This window comes from Dipodomys merriami, unplaced genomic scaffold, assembly GCF_024711535.1.
Source record: "Dipodomys merriami isolate MVZ:Mamm:240054 unplaced genomic scaffold, mDipMer1.0.p SCAF_4, whole genome shotgun sequence".
NCBI classification, from domain to species: Eukaryota; Metazoa; Chordata; class Mammalia; order Rodentia; family Heteromyidae; genus Dipodomys; species Dipodomys merriami.
This window is the reverse complement of record NW_027205603.1, coordinates 77,639,299-77,664,355: the sequence shown is the minus strand read 5'-3', so window position 1 is coordinate 77,664,355 and position 25,057 is coordinate 77,639,299. Positions and strand designations below refer to the sequence as shown.

The following is a 25,057-nucleotide window of genomic DNA, read 5'->3' as shown; positions in this document are numbered from 1 at the left end:
GCTCCTGATCCAGACCTCCTGATTCACTAATACTGCCTTAGCCACTCTGTCTCACCATAGGCTTAGCACCTGTGTTGTCTCTGCCTGCCACAACTTCCCTCCATAGCTTAGCTCTTGGTCATTTCATTCCTCTGAGTCTGTCTAGGCTCACGGTTCTACCTCATCCTGAAGCTCTTGTATCTTGGTCTTGTAAAGAGCAACTCATCTACTGTGCTATTGCAGACTTTGTTTGGATTCAGTCCATTGTCTCACTTTTCTTTTGGGAGTTAGCCTTGTGTTCTGGCATCTTGACATAACAATTCTTTAAAAATCACTTTTCATCCTTCCAAGTGATGTTTGTTCTGTCTGCTTTTGATTTTGTGAATGTTTTTCACTTCTCACCATCTTTATTTTTTAAGGTGTCAGATTTGTATGTGTGTTCATTAGTTTGGTTTTGTGGAGGATGTATCTCACTGTATCAGTCTACCCTAATGGTAGACAGTGTGATAGTATGGACAGACGGATGGACAGAAACAAGAAAATAGTCATTCTGCTCATTTATTTTATAATGATGCATGTTTCCCAAAGGTAAGGAGATCTAGTACCAGTGAAACTGAGTGGAGTTGACTTTTATCACTGTATGTATACTCCATAATACTTTAAACATAGATGATATTCAAGATATGCCTATTATTATTAAGAAAGTAGAATGATTGTTGTCTTGCTCTATTGAGATTTGATGTCAAAATGACAAATAGATCCATACACAGGAGCCAGAAGAACCAGTTCCTTCACTTTATGTAGGAAGAGAAGTGAGACAAGCCTATTAACCACCTTTGGAATAAGCAATATCTCTGAAGAAGTCACAAGTGCACATAATTCTGAATTGCAGTATTTGAAAATATTGGAAAGGAAAGATTTTAAATCAAGCAGCTTTAGAAAGGGACAGGCATGGGATTGGAACAAATTAGTTTAATTTCATATCTTGTACCTTGACTGACAGAATCATTGTAGGTATTCCACAATTTATTTAACCCCTAGAGACATTTAGGATGTTTCTGAGTTCTAACTATTGCAAAAACCACAGCAATTCACTCCTGTCTGTGTGCTTTGCAACATCTGTGTCTATGTTTCTAAGAGATAAGGGTGGCATAGTGGAATCTCACATCATAGACTTTTAGAAAAGCACTTGGTGTTTTGTTTTGTTTTTTACTTCAGAAAAACAAATCTAGTCTAAAAGAGGGAACATTCTATATAATTGCAACGTTTTTGGTTGAAACTTGATTTCTCTTTTCCTTTGCACATTGCTGGGGAATGCTATGCTACAATTGAAAATAATGAGGTTAGGCCAGATTCAGAGAAAGGTATGAATTAGTTGCAACCAGTGTGGCAATTTGTGCCTATAATCTAGTACTTGTGAAGCAGAGGCGGGAGGATCATGAGTTCCAGGCCAGCCTGGACTATGTAGCAAAACTCTGTGAAAGAAAGAAAGAAAGAAAGAAAGAAAGAAAGAAAGAAAGAAAGAAAGAAAGAAAGAAAGAAAGAAAGAAAGAAAGAAAGAAAGAAAGAAAGGAAGGAAGGAAGGAAGGAAGGAAGAAAGAAAGAAAGAAAGAAAGAAAGAAAGAAAGAAAGGAAGGAAGGAAGGAAGGAAGGAAGGAAGGAAGAAAGAAGGAAAGAGGAAGAGAGAGAAAGAAAGAAGAACGAAGAAAGAGAAAGAAAGAAAGAAAGAAAGAAAGAAAGAAAGAAAGAAAGAAAGAAAGAAAGAAAAAGAAAAAGAAAGAAAAAAGAAAGGAAGGAAGGAAGGAAGGAAATGCTCAACCTCTCTAGCCATAAAAGAAATGCAAATCAAAATAACATTGAGATTCCACCTCACCCCAGTTAGAATGGCTGTAATCAAGAACTCTAATAACAACAGATGCTGGAGGGGATGTGGACAGAAGGGAACCCTATTGCATTATTGGTGGGAGTGTAAATTTGTTCAACCACTTTGGAAAGCAGTATGGAGGTTCCTCAAAAGACTACACATAGAGCTCCCCTATGACCCAGCAATCCCACTTTTAGGCATTTACCCAAATGATTACAAACAAGGCCATACTAAAACTACCAGCACAACTATGTTTATTGCAGCATTTACCAACCCAGCCTGATATATATATATATATATATATGTATATATATATGTGTATGTATGTATGTATGTATGTACGTATGTATGTACAATGGAATTCTATGCCTCCATCAGAAAGAATGACATTGCCCCATTTGCTAGGAAATGGAAAGACTTGGAAAAAATTATACTAAGTGAAGTAAGCCAGGCCCAAAGAAACATAGGTCCCATGGTTTCCCTTATTTGCAAAAACTAGTATATGCCTGGGACAAACAGAAAAGGCCAAAAGCTGTGTACATATGACCAGACAAGATGATGTTAAGTGAAATGAACCCTGAGATAGGGACACAAGTGGTTTTTTATTTCTTGCTATTGTTTCTAAACGTATTTATAATGTACCATGTGATTTTTTGTTGCTTTGTATGTTCCTCCCCCATGGTATAACCCCTGTTGTCACTGTATTTGGTGTCGGTATAATTTGGGGAGGGGAAGGGAAAAAACAAAATGTTTAAATAGGGATACAGGTTGACCCATTGTAACAATGAGATGTACGCTATGTTGAAAAGAGAACTTTACAATTTAGGAAGTGGGGGAGGTGGGAAGTGGGGGGAGTGGAGTTGTGGAGGTGGGAAGGAAGGGATGGTAGGGGAAAAACAAAGGAGGAGGCAACAAAGCTTGATAGGAAATGTACTCACATACCTTACTCATGTAAGGTAACCCCTCTGTACAATATTTTTATGATAAATTTTTTTAAAAAACAAAAGATAGAAAACAAGCTAATAACAGAAGTTTTAAAGCACTGTGTGTTAGCATTTTATCTATGTAAATGTGTTAAATATGTAAGAAAGAAAACAAGCATAAAGATGTATCTCATAATGATAGCAGCTATCTCTGTCAAGAAAAATGGAATGGAGATAATGATATTAATAGAGTGTCCCTGTTCTTCATATGTCTATTATTTGAATTGTTTTCGTGAGCAGATATTCCAGACCTATCATGTGATTTATATTGTTTTAAATTAATTTTTTAAAACTCTAGTATAATGCCTTTTGTCACAGGTATATGAATCTTTGTTAAATGACTGCTGAAATAGCAAATTTTACAACAGCAGACATTTATGTAATCAGCAAGTACTAGGGAGCCGACCATGTGTTGCTGCTCTGAATGGTAGGAATGATGGGTAGAACTGTCAGTACCCTTGAAATGTTCATGGCTCTGTGTGGGATCAGACATTTAGGCAGATAATTAAACCTTACTGAGAATCGGACTCTCATGGCAGATTATTGCCAAGAACCGTGGTAAGTAGCTTCAGTGGGAATCCCTTCAATAGAGGTTATGTGTGATTTGGAGCTCAAAGGATGTGCAAGAGTATACCTTTCCAGGTATTAAAAAAAAGATGGACACGACATCAGTTATGTGCAGGAATGCAGAAGCTAAAGAGAGGCAGACATTCAGTTGTCCACAGAAGTATTCCTGGGGAAAATGGCGGATGGTGAAGCTGAAACTATGTTGGGTCCCAGTCATATTAACATGAGTGATGGGGTTGTAGAAATGCATTTCTTTCACTCTCATTTCACCAGTACCCAGCCTAGAACAGTTTGAGAGGATGTGAGACCATGTGGAAGTTCACATCCCTAGTGTCGGTAGGAACCAACTCTGTCCCTATGGGTGGCTCCATCATGCCTGATATCTCCTCAGCTCCCCTCCCATCCTCTTGTAGACTTCTTCTCCAGCCAACAGTCTTCCCATCAGAATGCTCCCATGTTCTCAATTATCCAGTTTATTATTTTTCCATTACATTGGTACTTTCAAAAATACCCTCCATTTGCTCTACCTCTTCATCCTAAAGTGAACTTTTCCTTCATATTAAATAGACTTCTCAATCTAAAGTACACTTCTCTGTTTAATGTACACTTCTGTATCCAAAGTAGACTTTTCCTCACAGTGTTCACTCCACCTTTGTCCTAAACCTCTCCCTCTCCCTCCCCCTCTCCCTCCCTCCATCTACCTCCCTCTCTCTCCCTCTCCCTCTACCTCTCCCTCTCCTTCTCCCTCTCCCTCTCCCTCTCCCTCTCCCTCTCCCTCTCCCTCTCTCTCTCTCTCTCTCTCTCTCTCTCTCTCTCTCTCTCTCTCTCTCTCTCTCTCTCTCTCTCTCTCTCTCTCTCTCTCTCTCTCTCTCTCTTTCTGCTCAGCTTTATCATTTTCATGGCACTTGTCACTGCTGGCCGGTTGACCTTAGGGGGCCTTGTGTTAGGACAGAAGTCAACTGTGAGAGGGTTCCTTGTCAGTCTTCCCCATAGAGTACATTTCAAAATGACTATTGTGTAATAGACACTTAAATATTTCATGAGTAAATGAACCTTGTGGTTATTCTATAGAAAAACTAACCATTGCCTTCTGCTGGATATTAATTTTTCTGCATATTTAAGGTGTTTTTTTCCTTTAAACTTCCTGGAGTTCCTCGAAGTTACTTATTTGACAGATGTGAAAATCTTTGCATGCACCTGATGAGAAAAATCCCCATGCACAGTTATTAGTAATACTTTGTTTGTTTTAAGTAGCTTTTAAATTATTTGAGTTACAATATGCAGGGGCACTTTCTCTGCTTTCCCTGTTGATCTTCTGTCCAACCCTTTGGCATTTTGGAAGTAGTCTTGTTTAAAGTAGAAAATGAAGAAAAATGGAGAAGTGCTGCTGAATGTGTTAACACTGGAAATCAGAATACTTTCCAAATAGTAACTATAAAATTAATGTGATAGATTGAAAGTTACTCTTGGACACTTTTTCCATGTTGCAGACTTTTTAAAAGCAATATATAAATATGGTAAAAGCTGAAGTCATGAGCTAAATGCAAGCATATACGTACACACACTTGTGCACACACACTCATAGCTAGAGACGAAAAGACTATTTGAACAATGGGATAAACAGAGCATGAAATTAAGTGTTGGCCACATTAAATCTACAGATTTTAAACTTTTTATATGGTCACTTTTCAATGAGTAACAAACTTGAAAACTAGTTTTGGCTTGAAAAAGAATTATGGAATAAAATACACTTGATGAGGTGAAATACTGTGAATGAAAAGCTAAGAGAGATGCTGGCAGTGTGAAAGATTTTTGCTGCTTCATAATCAATAATCCCCAAATGACTGAAGGGCTCTGCTGATGTATGAAAGGTACAGAAAAATAATGTAATGGAGGAACAGAGAATCAGTGGAAAATCAGTTTGGAATCCTTTTCAGGCTCTTTCTTTTAAGGATCAGAAAAATACCCTACACTTGATTCTCTCTGGTTTTTATATCAAATGTATAACCCAGATATTTTTATTATTAAGGTAATGCACTTTCAAATCAAAGAGGTCAAGAAATCAGGAGATACCTTTGAGCCTCCAGGCTCCTTTTGTACCTGCTCAGAATGCCAATATGGCTAACGGATCCGACTAGAAATAGAAAAATAATGTGCATGCAAAGACAGAGGGTGATGATTTTTAATTTAGCAGCCAGCCTGCATTGGAGGGGGAAATGGACATGACATAAGGAACAGAAAGAGAAGCTTATTAAAAGGGAAGAAACAGGAGGTAGAAAGGATGAAAACATGAATAAGATTTTAGCTGTTGTGAGAAAATCTGATTTATGTAAGTAGGGAAACTGCATTTATATTGTGTCATTGATTGTCATTGTTAATTGGCATGGACATTGGATGATGCTTTTCAGGTGGAGCTTGGGACTTTAAAGCACTTCCATAGGAGCCCAGATTTCCATGCCACAAATAGCACTCGTGGGCTGAGTGAGCATTGCTCTGTGAGATTCCAGATTTCTATTTAAGGCCCTAAATCATTTTCCCTAGAGGTCAGTCAGCCATGACAACTCAAAGGACTAATCTTATTGGAAGAAAGGTCCAAGCAATTGAAATTTTCTCTCCTTGGCCAAGGTGTATGTGTTGATTGGAAGCAAGGGTTTGTGGGTACTTAGATCTTCGTGACTCATCAAGGAGCATGGTAAAATTTCTCTTTCCAAGAAGATCAACTTCATGCCTAGGTCTAAGAAATAACTAGGAAGTGTTACAATATTTACTGTCTTTTTCAGGCTGACTTTTGAAACAGGGTGAAAATTGATCATCAATCCTTCTCATTTTTTGGCCTTCTTCTCAAGTCTGGGTAAATTATATTCATGGTAACTGATAAAGCTGGTTATATATTTAACAGGTATTTCTAAGAACATACTTTAACTGTGATTTCTTTTTAGCCCATACAACTTTGGTAACAATAACAAAAATGGAGTAGCAGTTCTGCAAGGAGTGGCTGTAATACAGAGGATCATAAATTAACAAAAATAGTAGAAACTACCATTTATTAATGATCATTAGTACCTAATGGCTAAATAGTATGCTTGATGTTTACATTCTAATAAAATCCTTCTAGCAAATCTAGGAGAGACATATTTCTCTTATCATTGCAGTAAGTTAATTTTCATAAAAGATGTAGAATATACTCATTATTTAATTTACATGATATCATTTCTGTAGTAATTATTTTTGATAAGATAATTATGTGCCTTTCAGCTTTCCTTTAAATACTGCCATCTATTTTCACTCTATAGTACAAACAGTATATAAAAATACAAGAAATTAGTGCTCATATCCTGGAATTAATCTATTACAAAATACAGTTCATTGTGTCATACAGAATAAAGCAAATAGCATTATGAGACTTCATCTATGCTGGTGCTCCATAAGAATGGTCTGTGGGACCACAGGCCTGTGAATTTTCATTTGAACAGATTAGAATGAGTACTTCTCTCAATGTCATGCAGTCTCCTTTACTTGGGAGTCTTAATTTGTTTGGGTCTGACGTACTCATGTACAAAAATCCAAAACTGAGTGAAGATCCATTGAATACCATTAGAAAGGAATATTAAAATTATAAACATAATATGGTAGCAATAATAGGATGGAGAAGAGGAGAGATATCATAGAGAGGAATTAGGGAAGCCAAGTGGTAAAAGCTATCAACAATATAGACAAATAGATACAGAGAAAGTATTGGTTAGTCAGGATGGAGGTGGTGTGACCATAAAATCTCTGGGTTCTAAGCTTAGGAATAGATGTGAGAAATAGGGCAAAAATGTCTTATTATGAAGTGTTAATCCAAGTCTTTTTTTGTTATTTTTGTCGGTCGTGGGGCCTGAACTCTGGGCCTGGGTGCTGTCCCTCAGCTCTTCAGCTCAAGGCTAGCACTCTACCACTTGAGCCACAGCACCACTTCTGGCTTTTGTTTTTCTCCTTATGTGGTTCTGAGGAATTAAACCCAGGGCCTCATGCATGCAAGGCAAGCACTCTACCACTGAGCCACCTTCCCAGCCCTAATCCAAGTCTTTTTTTAAATTATTGTGAAAATACTGTACAGAGGGGTTATAATTACATGGGCAAGGTAATGAGTGCGTTTCTTATCAAGCATTGTTGCCTCCTCTGCTAGTAGAAGACAGCCCCACAACCAGATTATACATCAAGCATGGATAGTTTATTTTTTTAAAAATCTGTATCTCTTACACATATATGTGAGTCTGTTTATTATAAGGCACATGGGGTGAATTTGGAGCGCATTCCATAGATACTACTATAAAGCAATTACTTCTTATTTGTGGCATTTGGGGGACACATTATGTAAGACAAAATGTCTTCATTAGTTTTCAAACTAAATAAAAAATTATAAACCAGTTATTTGCAGATAATGTACAGATCAGATTGAATATGTTTAGTGAGAACTTCAAAGAAGATCAGTGTTCCCTTAAATACCTTTCAGTAACCTCGTAATATTTAAAAATATGTTATTTCTTCTATTTTTTATTTTTTTGTCAAGATGATATACAGAGGAGTTACAGTTGCATAAGGTAGTGACTACATTTCTTGTCTAACTTGTTATACCTTCCCTCATTTTCCTTCCACTTTCCCTACCCTCCCAACCCCCCACCCTCAAGTTGTATGGATCATTTCCAATATATTCTTTTGTGAGTATCACAGTTGCATAGGTTCCCCTTTATCCTTCTGTCCTTTGTCTCACTAGTTTGTTGTTCCCCTTCCCTAGTTCAGATAAACATATATACAATACACAGGGTACCAAAATCAAATGCAGTGACATGAGGGAATAAACCATAGCGGGGGGTGAGGGGGGAATGCGGGGGAATACAAAAGAATAAAGATGCTTTGAAAGGGAACAAATCAATAAAATGACACCTGTTGGGAAGTGAAGTATCATAATGAATTGAATGAAATGAAATGAAATGAACTTAAAATATAATAGATAGTTGGCTAAATGGAACAGAAAAAAAATGTTCATCATGTAGAGCAGGGTCAGAAAATCTTTTCCATAAAGGGCCATATATATAGTAAATATTTTTAACTTCTCTAGCCATATGGCCTCTGCCACTGTTGTTCATGTCTGACTCTGCCACACGGGAGCAAATGAGTATGATCATTTTTCAATGAAACAGTATTTGAAAACTCAGAAATTTGAATTTCACATGATATTTATGTGCCATTTCATGTTTGCCTTCTTAAAAATATATATGAATCCTTAGCTAGGTGCCAGGGGCTTATGCCTGTAATTCTAGCTACTTAGGAGGTGGAGATCTGAGGATTGCAGTTTGAAGCTAGCCCAGGCAGAGAAATCTGTGAGACTCTTTATCTCCAATAAACTATTTGGGGGTGAGGGGAGCAGAAAGTGGTGCTGTGGCTCACGGGGTAGAACACTAGCCTTGATCACAAAGAGGCTCATGGACAGCACCAAGACCTTGATTTCAAGCCCCAGGAATGGCAATATATATATATATATATATATATATATGTATATATATATATATATATATATATTACATATGTGTCTGTATATATCTTTGGGACTGGCACTACAAAATAGGAAAGTATATTTTATATCATGTCATTTACAATAATCAAAAAATATATTTTAAAACAATATATAAAATTTTATACTTAATAGAATTTCTAGATAATAGAATAAACAGAGTATTTTAAAATGATAGCATTTGAAAAGTATTTTAAAAGAAGTGTTTCTATTTAAAAAATACATGCAATCAAATGATACTGCAAAGGTCATCAGAGTGAACCTTTGCATTGAAATAGCCTACTGAATTCCTGTCCAAAAAAAGAGGCAAGTGTGGGGGTATCACTGGGAAGCAGTGTTTGTCTAGTTTGAACAAGGACCTAGGTTTGATGGCCAGAATACCTCCCCCCTCCAGTCGCTCATACATATAATCCTAGCTCTTAGCTACTCAGGAGGCCCAGACCTAAGGATCAGGAGTTCAGAGCCAGCCTAGAGAGAAAAATTCCTGAGAGTCTTATCTGTAATTAACCAGGAATAAAAAGGAAAATCCAAACCATAGAAAGCACAACATGAGACCAAGTTCAAGCCCTAGTACCATTACAGGGAGGAAGAGAGAGAGAGACAGAGACAGAGACAGACAGACAGATAGACACAGAGAGAAGTGAAAACACCTATGTCTGAGTACATTCTTAGGAAATCTCAAAATATCAAGAACACCACCAACAAAAAAAAATCCTAAGCCTGAGTGAAAACTAACCAAGAAAAACAAAAAGGAATGAGGATCAAACCACCTGAGTCTTCTCACAGTACTAACTGAAGAGAGAACTCTATGCTATCAATTAAAGGGTAAAAATAGAAGATGGTTTTGTTGTTTTGTTTATTTTTTCTGACACACAAGGACTGAAAATGTTTATTTCCCACAAGCCCACGTACTTATGAATGTGTTCCAGCAAAAAGAACATATAAGCTAAGAAAGGGGAAATGAGACATCCAGGAAGTAGTTCATTTGCCGACCAACCCACCCACATATCTGCCCACTAATCCAGGAGAGCAATGGAGGGAAATCCTAAGAAGCCCGTAAATAGCAAATCTGGGGAGAAGCTAGTCTAATCTGGATTTTAGATGTAGTTCTTTAGCAGAAAGGGGATTTGATGAACAAAGTCTCTAATTAAATTGTTTTTGTAAATGTTGAGGCTTAATGAAGAGGAGAAGAAAGGAAACTAGATACGACAAACACCACAAAACTTAGTAAGAATTTTTGCTTCAAATATGAAATAAGGTGTAGGATGATTTTAAGCAACTGCTGGTAGATAAGAAAATAAAATTCTGTTTTGTGTGTTGGGAAACTTCTTAGAGATTTTCTGTGGAAATGACATTGACTGCTGAGAATGTGACAGAAGAAAAAATAATCCAAACCAGACTAATTGATGCAGCATTTGAGCTGTGTTTACACAGTCATAATATGGTAAATGCTGCTTATTGATTTTTAACTTAAATCAATCTACAATCATAACATAGCAGACAAAATCGAGGTTATGGGACTGAATAAATATGCATTAACCTTGGCAATATAAAAGTAATACTATAGATGACAGAAGGCAGGACTTTTGAAGGAAAGAAAGGAAAAATTAAAAGCAGTACTGTGATTTGGAAAATCATTTAAATTTAAATATATTAAGGTTACAAAAATGAATAAAGTTAATAATATCAACTCTAAGGTTAATATCAAGAATAAAGTTAACAATATCAAGTGTAAACATTTGGGAGAATAAAAGGTAAGAGAAAGCCAGTGGCTCACGCCTGTAATCCTAGCTACTCAGGAGGCTGAAATCTGAGGACTGAGGTTCAAAGCCAGCCCAGGCAGGAAAATCCATGAGACTCTTTAATTAACCACCAGAAAACCAGAAGTGGCACTGTGGCTCAAGTGGTAGAGCTCTAGCCTTGAGCTGAAGAGCAGAGGGGCAGTGCCCAGGCCCAGAGTTCAAGCTCCAAGACCGACAAAAAAAAAAAAAAAAGGCAAGAGAAACTTAGCATTTATGCCCTAATTTTCAATTATTGGTGTATCAATAGGTCATTTTCTAAGTCTTATAAATTAATGGTGCCCATAAAGGAATAACCATGAAGAGTTTGGCCCTTGTGTTATTCAGCTTTCAGTTGCAGTGGCCCATACCTGAGAGACATAATTTTAAAAGAGCAAAGATTTGTGTTGTCTTGGTACTTCAGATGTTTCTCTCCAGCTGCCACATTTCTTGTCAGTCTTTAGCAATAGAAGCATCGTGAATGCTATAGCAGAGGAAGTCTGCCCCTTTCATGGAGACCAGGAAACAGAGAGCAAGAGCATCAGAGGACCAGGGTAAGATACACCTTTCATACAGGCATGTTCCAATGACCTTCCCCCAACCTAGCCTTAACATCCACAGTCTACCACTCCCACTCGTCTCTTCACCACTGGAATTCATCAATGGATCCATCCATTGATGAAAGTAGAGGTTTTATCTAATAACATCCATCCTGGAGGGCTTAACTTCCCCAGGCCACATTCCCAAACAAGCCTACCTTGTACTGGGGTGAGAGACTTTGATCAATGAACCTTTTTGGTAGACACTTCATATCCAAACCATAACAGCAATTGAAAAATGTATCTGAAGTTGCAAAGTGGAGGTAGTGGAGTTAAGAATACATATGGCTTCTAAATTGAAGAAAAGATAGCTGCCAGTGAAATGGAACAAGAGCCATGATTTTTCACTACAGGAACTTTTATATAACTTACTATTTTAAAAGACCTCCCTATGCTTTCTTGGATAGCAATAAGAATAGAAAATAAACAGGATGATATAGAAGCAAAAAAAAATTCTTAAATTATTCCTACATAATTATTTGCTTAGAAGAGTGTGGTTGTAGAGATGTGAATATAGATATGGACAGCTTTTAAAAATAAACATAATTATAGTGATGAAGTAAATCCTCAGTAAAAACTTTAATTGTATCAAAGCCTGCATTTAGAAAGCAAACGTGAATATGTAAGAAAAATATGATACCGACATCAAATACAGTGAAAACAGGGATGGAAGAACATACAAGAGAAACAAAAAAAATCACATAGTAAATTTTAGATGCATTAAAAACAATATATACATTTTTCTAATTTGGGGAGGGGAAGGAAAATAACCAAATGCTGAAACAAGGATATAGGATGACCTGTTGCAACAATGAGATGTACAAGACACTATGTAGAAAATGAACTTTACATCTTGGAGAAGGGGGGAGTCCTGGAGGTGGGGAAGGAAGGGATGGTAGGGGAAAAGCAAGGGAGGATGTAACAATGCTGGATAGGAAATGTACTCATTACCTTACTCATGTTACTGTGACCCCTCTTATACTATTTTTACAATTAAAAAAAATTTTTAAAGAAAAATATGGTATCTTGTTATTCACCTCACTTCTAGTTTATCTTCCTCCTGATTATATGTTGGTATAAGATTTTTAAAGCTCTATTGATCTTAGATCTTCAGACTACTTGTCTGAATAGACTGGTCTCTGAATTAGTTTTCCCTTGTGTTAGTTAGATTGAACTCCCATAACAGAATTCTACCGACTGGGTGGTGACCAACAGAAATGAATTAGATCACAATTCTAACGGATGATATCGGAGTGACAGTATGGTCGGGTTCTGATAAATGGACTGTTCTTAATTTTTGGATGGCTACTCTGTCACTATGGTATGAGAAGGGAGACAAAGAAAAGGAGAAGCAAGAAGAGGAGAAAGAGGAAGGGGAGGAAGAGGAAGAGGACAGAGGGAGATGGAGAGAGCCTGAGCAAGCAAGCTCTGGTGTCTCATAAGGACACTCTACCGGTGGAGGCCTATACTTATGACCTCATTTAACTTTAATTACTTCCCTAAAGGCCCCTGTTGCTAAATACAAGCTGAGGCCTATGGGATCAACATCACTGATTTTGAGGAAACACAGACATTCAGTCCATAACAGCCCCCATTGAATTAATGCATTATTGGACTAAATTGAATAGGAGACAAACTATTTTAACATTGAGAAGGCGTGGGGTTAATATTGAGCTACAGTTCACTATTAAAGCCTATGACCAAAAAATGGAAACCTGGCTCTGATCAACCCCATGTTCTAGAATTTTTAGGCTCTTCAAATTCGAGTCTGCGTTTGATAACACCATCCTTAACAACATTTTTTGTGGCTTCTTCTTTGTCTGGAGGGTTAATAAGGATGTTGAAGTCATCCAGCTAAAGTCAACCAGCCTTCTGTTTTCTATAAATTCTCCAAATTAAACACTCAGATGTCTTTTATTAGTATTTCATTTGACCATCACATCTTTGTTACATGGGAAGAGTAGATAGGGAGAGAGGGAAGGAGATCAGCACAGCCCTATCATGTAGTGTTGCGGTGCCTCCTTCCTCTCTAAGCAGAGGAGGAAGGACCTGCAGAAGAGGCTGCATGTTGGATGTGAGCCCAGCTCTGCTTCTGGCATACCCAGATTAGGACACAGGCAGGCCTGTCTTTGATCAGATTCGTCTTAATGGAGTAATTAAAGAAGCATTCTATCACTGAAAACCTCTGTGAGATTAGTTCGCATTTGTGAGCCTCATTTCAGCACCATGTCCATCACACTAGAATGACAGGAGGAAGTAGGCAACAACTGTGGCTCACAATTCACTAGTACTATGACCTTGAACGAGCTGTTTTGCATCTCTGAGCCTGCTCCTCTATAAACTAGCTGTAGCAAGCGCATTATAGGTTGTTGTGAAGAGTAAAGTAGTAAAGTAGGATTCGTCCTGAATCCTATGTTGCGGCAATGTATCTGAGGGTGTATTTTGAATGGACTCAGAAGGGCCTTCCTTCGTGTTCCCAAGCCTGATCTGGTCAGGCTTGGCCACCCATGTCCTCACAAGGATTTTAGACCAGCAAGGACATGAGAAGCACACGCAATCTCTTGGGAATTCAGCTCAAACCTGACCCAGCATCACTTGTTCTTTTGTCAAAGCAAACCTCTTGCCTCCTCCTTATGCCTCCCATTCAGGAGGTAGAGAAAGAGGTGCCAATGTATGAGTGAGGACCTATAGTCGTACTGCACCAAGACCTTTGAGCACTAAGGATGTTTTTATTTGCTTTGATCTTCTGTGATTTGTTCTAGAGGTATGAGATGATGATGGTGGTGATGATGATGATGATGATGGAGATGATGGAGAAGATTAACCATTCTTATGGTCTATGTTTGTTTTCATTTTTACTTTCATTATGCTTTTATTCATTCAGCATTCACACAGGGGTTTGTTTATATGGCACATGCTTAGTACATTTGTGCCTTTGTGTCTTACATGCACTTCATTCCTGAAAGGTGTGGATGAGTGATAGATTTTTTTTCCCTGCATTTAAGACAGAGCAGACACAAAGTACATTGTGATCCTCTCCCTCCATATTTCTCTTGACAGGCTAAAAAATCTAAGCTGATAGAAAGAGCAGGCCTTGATAACCAGAATGATCCAGAATGCCAGACATCTTGTTTCTTGTTGACGGCCTGTACACATACATCTGTTTATTCCCTCTGTGAGGTTTTGTTGTCAGAAGCCCTGATACCCAGCAGCATTCATTCGGGCAGATCTTACTAAGAATGCCTGCAAGCCTCCCCTTCCTAGCTTTTAAGCAAGAGCATCTACACATCTGGAGAGTGCGCCATTATAAATAGCTTGATGAGATGCCCAGGAAATGAAACTGTATTTTGGGCATGGGATTAGGACACTTTGTCATGACCCATCCCTGGAAATAGAAATGGGCTGACTGAGTCTCAGGGAGCATTGGATAGATGACATCTCATGGTGGTTTTTATGTAGTCCCCGTAATAGAAGTTGCTTGAATAAAAGGCATTGTTCAAACAGAAGTGTACTCTTTATCTGACTTATGTAACCATAATCCCTCTGTACATCACCTTTACAATTAACAATAAATAAATCTTTTTAAAAAGAAGAAATATCCCTTTGTTTCTATAAGGTGGTATCTTTGGCTATCTTTTTTTTTTCTTTACTATATATTCTCATTCTCTTGTTGCTATTTAGCCTAGTGGTGAGTTTTTACTTTCTTCTTCTGATATTACCTATATTTATTTAATACTGAGCTGAGTATACCTCACCATATATAAAATTCAAGTCCCTTGGACACAAAGACTACCTGCATCCTCTACGCCACTGTGCTGTTTCCGCAAATCAGGGGCACATTAATACCATACAATAAATTACAATATACTTTCTGTATACATAGGCACTATTTAAGTGCTTCAGAGAAACCATTTCTGATCCTTCCACAAAACATAAATTAAGAATTATCTTCAGGATATGAGACGCATGTTTAGAAAGACTCAGTGATAAGCCTAAGGCACACTATGTTGTGAATGCCAGAGCTGGCCTTCATTCCCGATCTGCTTGAGTCCAAATGCCAAGCTTGTTTTATCCTATCACTTGGTGTCAGTCGAAAAAGAAAAAGAAAAAAAAAAGATTGAGGCTTTGAGATGTGAGCTATCCTGCTAAGAATTATAGTGTGCTAGACTGCTTCGGCATTTCTGGCTCCATATAAAGGAAATCTAATTGGAGGAAAGACTGTTTTAGTCCCAACTTGAGAATGTCAGGAGTGAAGCTGGGACTTGAACCAGTTTTCTGACACTCAAAGGACATAGGAGCTTTGATACACAATGACAGACAAGACAGCTCTCCCATTCATTCAGCAGATAATTACTGAGTGCCTGCCTCGTGCCAGAAACTATTCCAAAGTTTAGGTTTCTTTTTGAAATAAGAAAGACCTCAACCCTTGTGTGGGATGCAGGTAAGTGAGAAGAAATAGAAAATAAATGGTAGAAAAATAGGTGACTTACATAGTATGCTGTGTGACTATGAAGGAACAGTACACTGAGGCATGTGTCTTGGAAGCATGTGGGGGTGGATCACTGCATTTTGAAATAGAAAGTCAAAATAGGCATTCGTGAGCGAGGGCAAGGGAAGTAAGGGATTAGCTATGTCAGCAGAAGAGCACTCTAGACAAAATAAGAAGCGCACATAGTTGGATATTTTACCAACAACAAGGAGACAGTTGTGATGACGCAGGATGTAGTAGAGAAAGCATAAGAAAAATGCCATCTAAGATACTGGGTAGCCAGTATCTTTAATTATTCCAATTTAAAGATTTTAAATGAAGATAAGGGAAGGAAGAAATGCCCCATTAGGTATGTGGTGTGGGCAATTGCAAAGAATCTAGGTGTGTCATAACAGCATTTCTAATCAGGATTGTGTAGTGCTGGCAGTAATAGAATTGAAGTTTGATATGTCAGAAAGTAGATCCTTGAGTTTTCTCCAATAGATTGCATGTGGAACATAAAAGAAAGAGTGAATTCTATAGAGAATTCAAGATTTGAGCTTCATCAATAAGAAGTTGTTTCTGTCAAAGGAGAGTTTTTGTCAGATGAGATGCTGAATATAACAGATGGAACACTGTTGGCGGGAAAAACAGGAAGACTGTCTTGGACATGTTGAGTATGAGGTGTTATTTTCTGGATATGTAAGTGGAACTGTGAAGTTGTCAGTGTATATAGGATTCTATAATTTGGGGAGAAGACTGTGGTAGAGGTATAATTTGGCATTCATCAGCCTATATCATGGTAAGAAAAATAAGCCATGAGACACGGTGGAGAGCACTGATGTGTGTGTGAAATGGAAATAAAGTAATAGGTGGTAAAGACATTTATTTCGGATTTTTTTTAAGATAATGGAAATCTGACTTTAATTTCAGTACGAAAGAACGTTTTAAGCCATTAGTGTTTATTAGCAATGAGTGGCCTGTTTGGAAGGACTTGATTGCTAAGAGCTGTATATTTTCAAAGGAAACTCTCAAAGCTAGATTATTGTTTTCCTAATTTGGCATAATGAAAAAGAGACAGGAAGGAAAAGAGAGAACTAGTCATTTTCAACTAGGGGACTGATATTTAGTCTTTATCCAAGTGAAGTCAATTACACACACATACACACACACACACACACACACACACACACACACACTTACCTTTATATGTGTGTGTGTTCAACATAGTTCAGATCTATCCACTATCTACTATTTTAGATATATTAAAGTAGATTGTATTATTGGATTAGATATTAACTGGAGCCAATTCATTACTCAAATTTTGTAGTTCTCAGACTATAGGAATGATCAAGATTATCGCTAAAATCTCATATGAGCAAATTAAAGGAAAACTTTATCTCAGACCAAATTTCTTTTTTTTTTATATAATGATACTACCATGGTGATAGCTTTGAACAGTGCACCTCAAACTTACAGTCTGAGGATACTGTTAGATTCTTCAAAGTTACTGAGAACCTCAACAAGCTTTTTTTTGTTTCATATGGATCATGCCATGTAAATAAATGCCTAATAAGGGTTTCAAATGATGAACTGAAGTCTGCAAAATAAAATACGGAAGTCCAAGCTTACTGGGAAAAAAATCTCAAGAGCCAGTGGTGTGACTTGATAAAAGCAGCTTTAGGTTTTTTCATTTCACTTCAGATTTCCATTTTTGTAATAAACACATTTAGGACACTGTCTTTTGGAGGAAATATGAAATATCAGGCCAGTGCAGAAGAATGGAAAGTAAATGGTATATAGCAGAGACCTTGTATAGAATGGTTGGAATAAACTAATGATGCTTAGTTGAAGAAGTCATCAAGGGACTTTCTTCCTATTGCTGCCACCTAGAAACTGTGAGCACTGCAAGGCGAGAGAGAAGAATCACAGTTCTGGAAACACGAAATGATTCAGGTGATACTACACAGCTGTTAGAGATGAAAGATGTGAATCACACATTTGTTTATCTTGTATTTCCCTTAGAGGGAGCACATTGGTTTTTTAACTTTAAAACTTTCAGTGAGATGCCTTCTCTTTGAGAGACAATGAGATATTTTGGTCCAAATCCAAGGATGAATATTTAAAGTGAATCTGGACCTAGGGGCCAGAATATCTGTAATATCTGTAATCCTAGCTACTCAGGAAGCTGAGATCTATGCATCACAGTTCATCACCACAGTCTGGGCAAGAAAGTCTATAAGACTTATATCTCCAATTTTCCACCCAAAAACTAGCAGTAGACTTTTGGCTCAAAGTGGTAGAACACTACCCAGAGCAAAAAGCTTGAGGACACTGCCCAAGCCCCATGACCAGCACCAAACAAAGAAACAAATTTTTTTAAAAAATGATCCTGGAAATAAAATACAACAGGTGGTGAGATGCCTTTTCATAATTTTCTATTCACCTCTTTCCAAGAAGCAGTTAAGTTTCAGAATAAGCATTATTAGTGTTTAAATCATAATTGTGTCAAGTATTTCGTGGACTAACCCATTTCTTTCTGATACTGAGACCCTTTTGCCAATGAATGAACATTCAAAGCAGCTGCTAAAGTCGACATTGGTAGTTTGTTGTAAGTGAATGTGTGGTTTTTCCTCTTCCTTCTCCCCTCATCTTTGTCTTTCTGCAATCTTGAGTAAGATAACACAGTGGTACTAAGAAAGGTGATAGGGAACTTCTTAATGATTATAAAAATGTAAAATAAAAACTAAAAATGAAGGAAAGGATGCACTGTAATAGTCAAGGAGAGCAGTTCTCACAGCTTGCACTGATTGGCTTATAATGAGATACTGAAAATTTGCATGCCACTTTCCGACATTTGGCCATAAAACTCACTGTTCTGTCAATGGATATAAACAATCTAAGCATTCGCTACTTTTTCAAAATCAACCAACTAGGCCCACCTAAAGTCATCTAGTTCACAGATGGTGCAGCAATAAGGACCTTAAAATTGCCATGTTCTCTTACAAATCAAGGCCCAGCAAATTAAAAGGCAAAAAGGCAAGTTAATTGGTAAATTAAAAAATAAAAATTAGCTTTAAAAAAATAAATAAATAAAACTTAACTTTAAAGGCATTGTATGATATGTTTCTTTAATGCCAGAGTTCTTGAAACCATTTAATTATTTCATTACTTAGCATGAAAGCTTCAAGTTTACCTTCGAGAAGTATAATACTGTAGAATTATTTTTTTGGTTAGACACAAATTTGAAATGACTATAAAACAAGTTGAAATTATCATATGTGGGTATATTAAGAATCACTGGCAAAGAAAAAATTTACCATTTCCTGTTTTACATAATATCTCTCTGAAAAATAGAAAATAAAGGCATCTAAAATGCAATTTCATTTTTCTCTACAAGAAAGCCTAGGCCTGATTCAGCTAGGAAATGTCTGGAATTTGCTTGGTGTCACAAAATGTAGGGGTTAAGATAATAAACTGCCTCCAGCCTCTTTGAGAGCAGCAAAACAAACCAAAATTGTCTCCAGGGTTGTAAACTCAGGAATGATGTGGTAGGCGTGAACAGGGGGAAAGAAAACTGGGTAAATGTTTTTTTAATGTTTGCCTTTGGGCAAGATGGGTTTTTTTTTCTTATTAGTTTACTGTTCCTAGGAAATGTGAAATACTTTCTCTTTGCTGTGTGAGCTATTATTATTTTGTTTTAGACCCCTACTATGGAGTGGGTGCAGGGAAAATTTTTAAAAAAGATCTGAAAGTATATTAAAAAAGAAAAAAAAGATCACCTAGTGTAAAGTATGAATTGAAAGGTCCAGGAAAAGTGACCAGTAGAAGGAGGTGACACCTCCACACCTCTAGTTCCTACCTTCAACCCACTGATGTGCTTCAAATATACTTCTCTTTATTGTTCTAAGTTGGACACGGAAGGGAGGGTTAGCTCTTGAAGCTATCATGATATGGTATTCAGTTCCAAACTTTGGGAAATGATGATGGGAAGGAGGATGGGAAGGATGACGAAGGTTTATCTAGGTACTACAAGAAAAGAGGAGCAGATAGGATAAATGAAGATTGGCTCTAGGAAACTAGACAGTAGAACAGATAGGAGTCAGTCATTATGACTCTTCACAAGTAACTGTGCAACAAACAAATGGCAATTTCATAATATAACCAAGGCCAAGAATCAACTAATCCATAAGATCAAGACTTGTGTGGCATCTTGCTTAAGAAGCCATTAAGTATCTTGGCTCCAATGTCTTACCTTGTAAACCTAGCTACTCAGGAGCCTGAGATCTACGCATCATGTTTTAAAGCCAGCTCTTATCTCCAAGTAACTACCAAAAAAGCTGGAAGTGGAACTGTGGCTCGAGTGGTAGAACACTAACTCTGAGCAAAAATAAAAGCTCAGGGATAGTGGTCAGGCCCTGAGTTCAAGCCCCAGGACTGGCACAAAAAGAGAGGCCGACAAGACAGACAGAAAGTGAGAGACAGAGAGATGAAACAGTGATTGTTAATGGTGCAAATTCTTATCCTCCATTTCATTTATTCATTCATTTATTTACGTATATGCCTATTTCTCTAAGTGCATACAGGCCTGAGCTTTTGAGTTTATCACTGTCCAAGCAAGTAATCCAAAATTACTACTTGTTTAGTACATGCTCTGAAGGGAAAGTAAGGCAGCTCCTTGAGTGTTAGCCTCAGATTCACTAAGTTTATAGCAAAAGGAAAATGTATAGCAGAAGCATACATGGTCTGGTATGGAGATTTGGCACATGTAGATAAGTTACCACCCGAAGCCCAGTTGAATGTGCTAGTCTTGGTGCAGAGTCCTCTGTCCCTGAGGAAATTAACAAGGTAAAGAATGACCTTTCAGGAGGAAGGAAGTTTAATATATTGATGTATAAGCAACTTCATCCTCCTGCCTTTGCCTTCATAATTTACAACTTTCCGTGACTGGTTTATAGGAGTCTTCAAAAAATGTGATTAGCTTTACTTGCAAGAAACTTGCAGGAGTTTCAGGGCAATGATGTGTCAGCTCAAAACTCATTCAACTAATCTGAAGGCAAGTTTTCAGAGCAGCAAAGAACCCAGTTCATTCATGCTGACTTGTAAAACATGGAGGTAAATGCATTTCTACCTAAAAGATTTTTAAATTCTACCTTCCTAATTATGCAAAGGAACAGAAGGGATGGTGACATAAAGAAAAACAAGACTAAACATCAGCCACGAAAATGCACGCGTTTCCACCCTCTGTGTCCAAGATTTTCCTCTCCTCAAAACTAGGAAAGCAATCAGTATGTTTTCTTAACTTCATAAAGAAGTTAGAAGGAAAATCGCTGGCAGCACCAAAGACCAAGGTGCAATTGGAGGCAGCCACATTTTGTTAGGAGCCATTGTTCAGGTTTGGAGAAAGGAGCCCTCCATGCGGTCCAGCCAGAAGAGAGTTCATCATCAGAACCAAACCCCAACCCACAGGAGATACAGGCAAGCGGAGGGGGGAATTTAGGGGAGGGAGAACAGTTACATAGGGAGAGGGCAGGGAGGAGGTGTGGTTGTGGCAGATGTGGAAGTGACCTCAGAGCCTGAGAACCTCCCCCACCCAAAGGAGGCATGACCTGGGCAGATGGGGATGTGACCTCAGAGGAAGAGGAAGTGACCTCAGAGCTTAGGGGACCTCCCACTGGCCCCAGGTGTGCAGTTACTTGGGTGACAGATGTTTAAGGGGACTTAGAGAGGGCCTCAGAGGGAGAGCAAAGGGCAAAGGGGACATTTTTCCCAGGCTCACCTAACAGCTATAAAGCACATATTTGGTTCAGAGCCACGTGGACACTATCTACTGTGGAGAACGTTAGCCAGAAGGTGACCTGAAGTTCACTGCTGCTGCAGTGAGGCAGATCTGTAAACACCGATGCAATAAAATTGTGCTGTTTCATTGACTCATTCCTGTATTCTTTGACATGCACCCAGTATCTACTGAGTACAAGGCACTTTGAGATCATAGAGTAACAATTGCTACTCCTCACCCAGCATATACCATAGTTACTAGAGCTGTATAACAACTTACTACAAGTCCTTGTGGAGTAAAACAGTTATAATGTTTACTAACATGGGTCAGGAATTAGTGAGCACATACAAACAGCCATGTCTCTGCTTCATGGCATCTGAGACCTTAGATAAAATCTGAAGGTAGAATTATTAGGTAGAATTTACCTGATGACTGGAATTATCTGAAACTCTGTCCTCCTTTATCTAATGGTTGCTAGTGCTTTTCATAAGACCTTAGCTGGTAGCTGGGTCAGAATCCTTCCATATGGTCTCCTCATGTGGCCTGGGCTTCCTCACAGTATGGCAGTTGAGTTTAAGAGTAAATGGAGCCAAACAAAAGTTGTGATATTTTTGTAAACTTGCTTGAGAAGTCACATAGCTTCAATTTCACTGTGCTCCATTGGTCATGATGGTCACATTCTCTGCCAAAATTCAAGGAATACATCAGCTCCAAATATTAGTGGAAGTAATACCAATCACACTGAATGAAAAGTATATGTGTGTGGGGGTGTGGGGGTGAATAATTTATGTACACAGTATGTTTGCATACTTACATATATATATATATATACATACATACATACATACATATATACAGGAATCTTTGGAAAAGACAATCTGTCATACTTGATAAGAATGAAAAAAAAAGTATTACGGCAAACTAAAAATTGATGATTATTGTTTGTAATTATTTTGTGAATGAAATTAATGGAATTAATTGAATTAAAAATAATTAATTGAAAATATTTAAGCAATAATACCTGAGCACTCTGCTTTGAAACTTTGATTCACTGTATATTCTTCTCCCCCCACTGGTTTTCTATTATTTTTTCACCATCTGTATCATTGTTATCTTATTTTTTCTTAAAATTGGACCCTTTTTATTAAAATTTGCTTTAAAAACAAACTATATCCTACTATAGAAAAATACATTTTATTCCACTATTTATTTTCTATAAATGAAGATAATCTTAAATATAATGAACAAAACAGTAATTGGTGACAATTATATTTCTTCCTACTGAATTGTATGAACCTAAAACAAGCTTTATTTCGCCAAAAAAAAAAAAAGACAAATCTTAGCATTTGGAAGACACTAAATCATAATTCCTCAAGTTCTGGCTTTCACTTTGCCTCAATATAAAAAAAAAAAACAAAATGATGCCTCGAGCCTGGAGTGATGGCTTCTGCCTGTAATACCGGGACTTGGGAGATTGAGGCAGGAGTATCATGTGTTCAAGGCCAGCCTGGGCCACATAGTTGTGTTCTGGGTCATCTTATACCACGTAATAAGGATCTGTCTCCAAAAAAAGGGATCAGGGAGAGAAGGGAAAGGAAAGGAACAGAAGGGAACACAAGGGAAGAAGGGAAGAATCTGATGGCCGGTAAAGGACTTTGATATTTAAGGCCCAATCTTTGTATTACTCAAGATCCTTTAAAGAACTACGAACATTTTGGCTCCACTTTTTGCCGCCACTAACCCAGAAGGATAAAACTTACTGACACTGAAGCTTTCATCTCTCTGGAATCCAGTTCCTGAGATCTTGAGGGAGACCAACATCTGGCACAGGCCTATGCTTAATGAATAAATGTATCTACCATCTACTATTTCTCAAAAGAGGAGCTTTTTATTTCGCTTGGGGGTCCCCCACTTTTGAACACTCCTGTAAGAGATCCAGTGAGTAGTAAAAGTCCTTACCACTTGCATGATCTTATTACCATTCCTCACAGGTACGTGGAATTGACTTCTTACCTTCCGTTGTGGCATAACTAATGTTCCTGGGCTTTGCAGGGCCATCTTACCTCCAGGGCGCCCTGGGAGACTTCACTTCTTAGTATGCTGGTAACTACATCTTATAACATTCAGTTCTGAAATAATTATTTGTACCTGCTGGGACAAATGGTGTTCTAGGTCCTAGGGGTGTCGAAGACAAGAGATGGGCACCTTCTTGGAATACAAAAATAGGCACATGGGGACTGCTATTTTACCCTTAAAACCTAATAACTCACTTTGTAATTCCTTAATCTTGTTGTTTTGCTCTTTAGTAGAAAACAGTGCTTCCTAAGGATTTTTTCCCAGTAGTGATAACTCAAAAATTGATCTAATTTCTATGACTTTCCCCTCCTGCACCCTTTCTTTGTGTTTTTAGCAACACTGAAGAGCTTTGCAGAGGTGAGGAGGAAGCAGACAAGAGCCATAGATTTATCTTCAAGGAATCCACACTATAGCCTTTCTACACTCTAGGACATTAGGTAGTACTGCTTCTCCAGGCCCAGGCTGGCATTAACAGACCTTCTTTTTTCTTTATTTATAGTCAGCTACAGTGAAGCTGTCAAAGCCAGTGGCTCTGTGGACCCAGCAGGATGTCTGCAAATGGTTGAAGAAACATTGTCCAAATCAGTATCAGATCTACAGCGAGTCATTCAAACAACATGACATAACGGGTAAAGTATGCAGTATCTAAGATACTGTCCCCCACTCCCTCCCCAGCATAGTGACCTTTCCCACACCCTCACAGTAAAATAGCATCTTCCTGCTGTAATTTTCTGGCATGGGTTTATTTGAAGGGCGATGATACTCTCCAGATCCACACGAACTGTGATACTTAACAACCATTAAATGGTTCATAGAGGAAACTGGATTTTGAGTATGCAACATTAACTGATATCTGGGGGCTGGGGGGAGTGGGGGAGTCCTAGAGGAAACAAGAGCAGGCAAATACTAGGCCAAAATAATTAAAATCTTAAAAACCAACTTGGTAACAGGATTTATATAGGAAGATATTCTACATAGGAAAATCTTTTTTTTTTTCTTATTGAGCTAAAGCATAATGACTTTTTAATTGGTAAGTGATACAGGTGTATCCAGTGATGTTGAAAACTGTAGTAGATAATTTCTCTGCTATTCCTGTCCTTCCATCTACTTCCCTGAAGAAAACCCTCTTACGTCCATACTCAGAGATGGTTCAAGGTTTTGAAGTGAAACATAATAGCTCATGGTTCCAGGATGAATACCTTGAAGGCACAAATTAAGACTCCATTTAGAAGCTGGGCACTGGTGGCTGACATCTGTATTCCTAGATACTCAGGAAGTGAAAATCTGAGGATCACAATTCAAAGCCTACACAGAGCTGAGAAGTCTGTGAAATTCTTGTCTCCATTTAACTTAGCAAAAAGCCAGAAGTAGAGGTGTGGTCCAAGTGGTAGAGTGCCAGCTCTGAACAGA

At 37.9% G+C, this 25,057-nt stretch overlaps 1 protein-coding gene across 5 annotated transcripts in view; it reads left to right on the top strand.

The window, feature by feature from the left end:
- The window catches only part of Samd12 (sterile alpha motif domain containing 12), a 401,118-nt gene that overhangs the window by 147,910 nt on the left and 228,151 nt on the right, over positions 1–25,057 (top strand). For all 5 annotated transcript variants that reach the window (XM_069991305.1, XM_069991303.1, XM_069991301.1 and 2 more), the window contains exon 3: positions 24,147–24,276. In XM_069991305.1, coding sequence (XP_069847406.1) covers positions 24,147–24,276 — 130 coding nt within the window. The remainder of the gene's footprint in view (positions 1–24,146; positions 24,277–25,057) is intronic.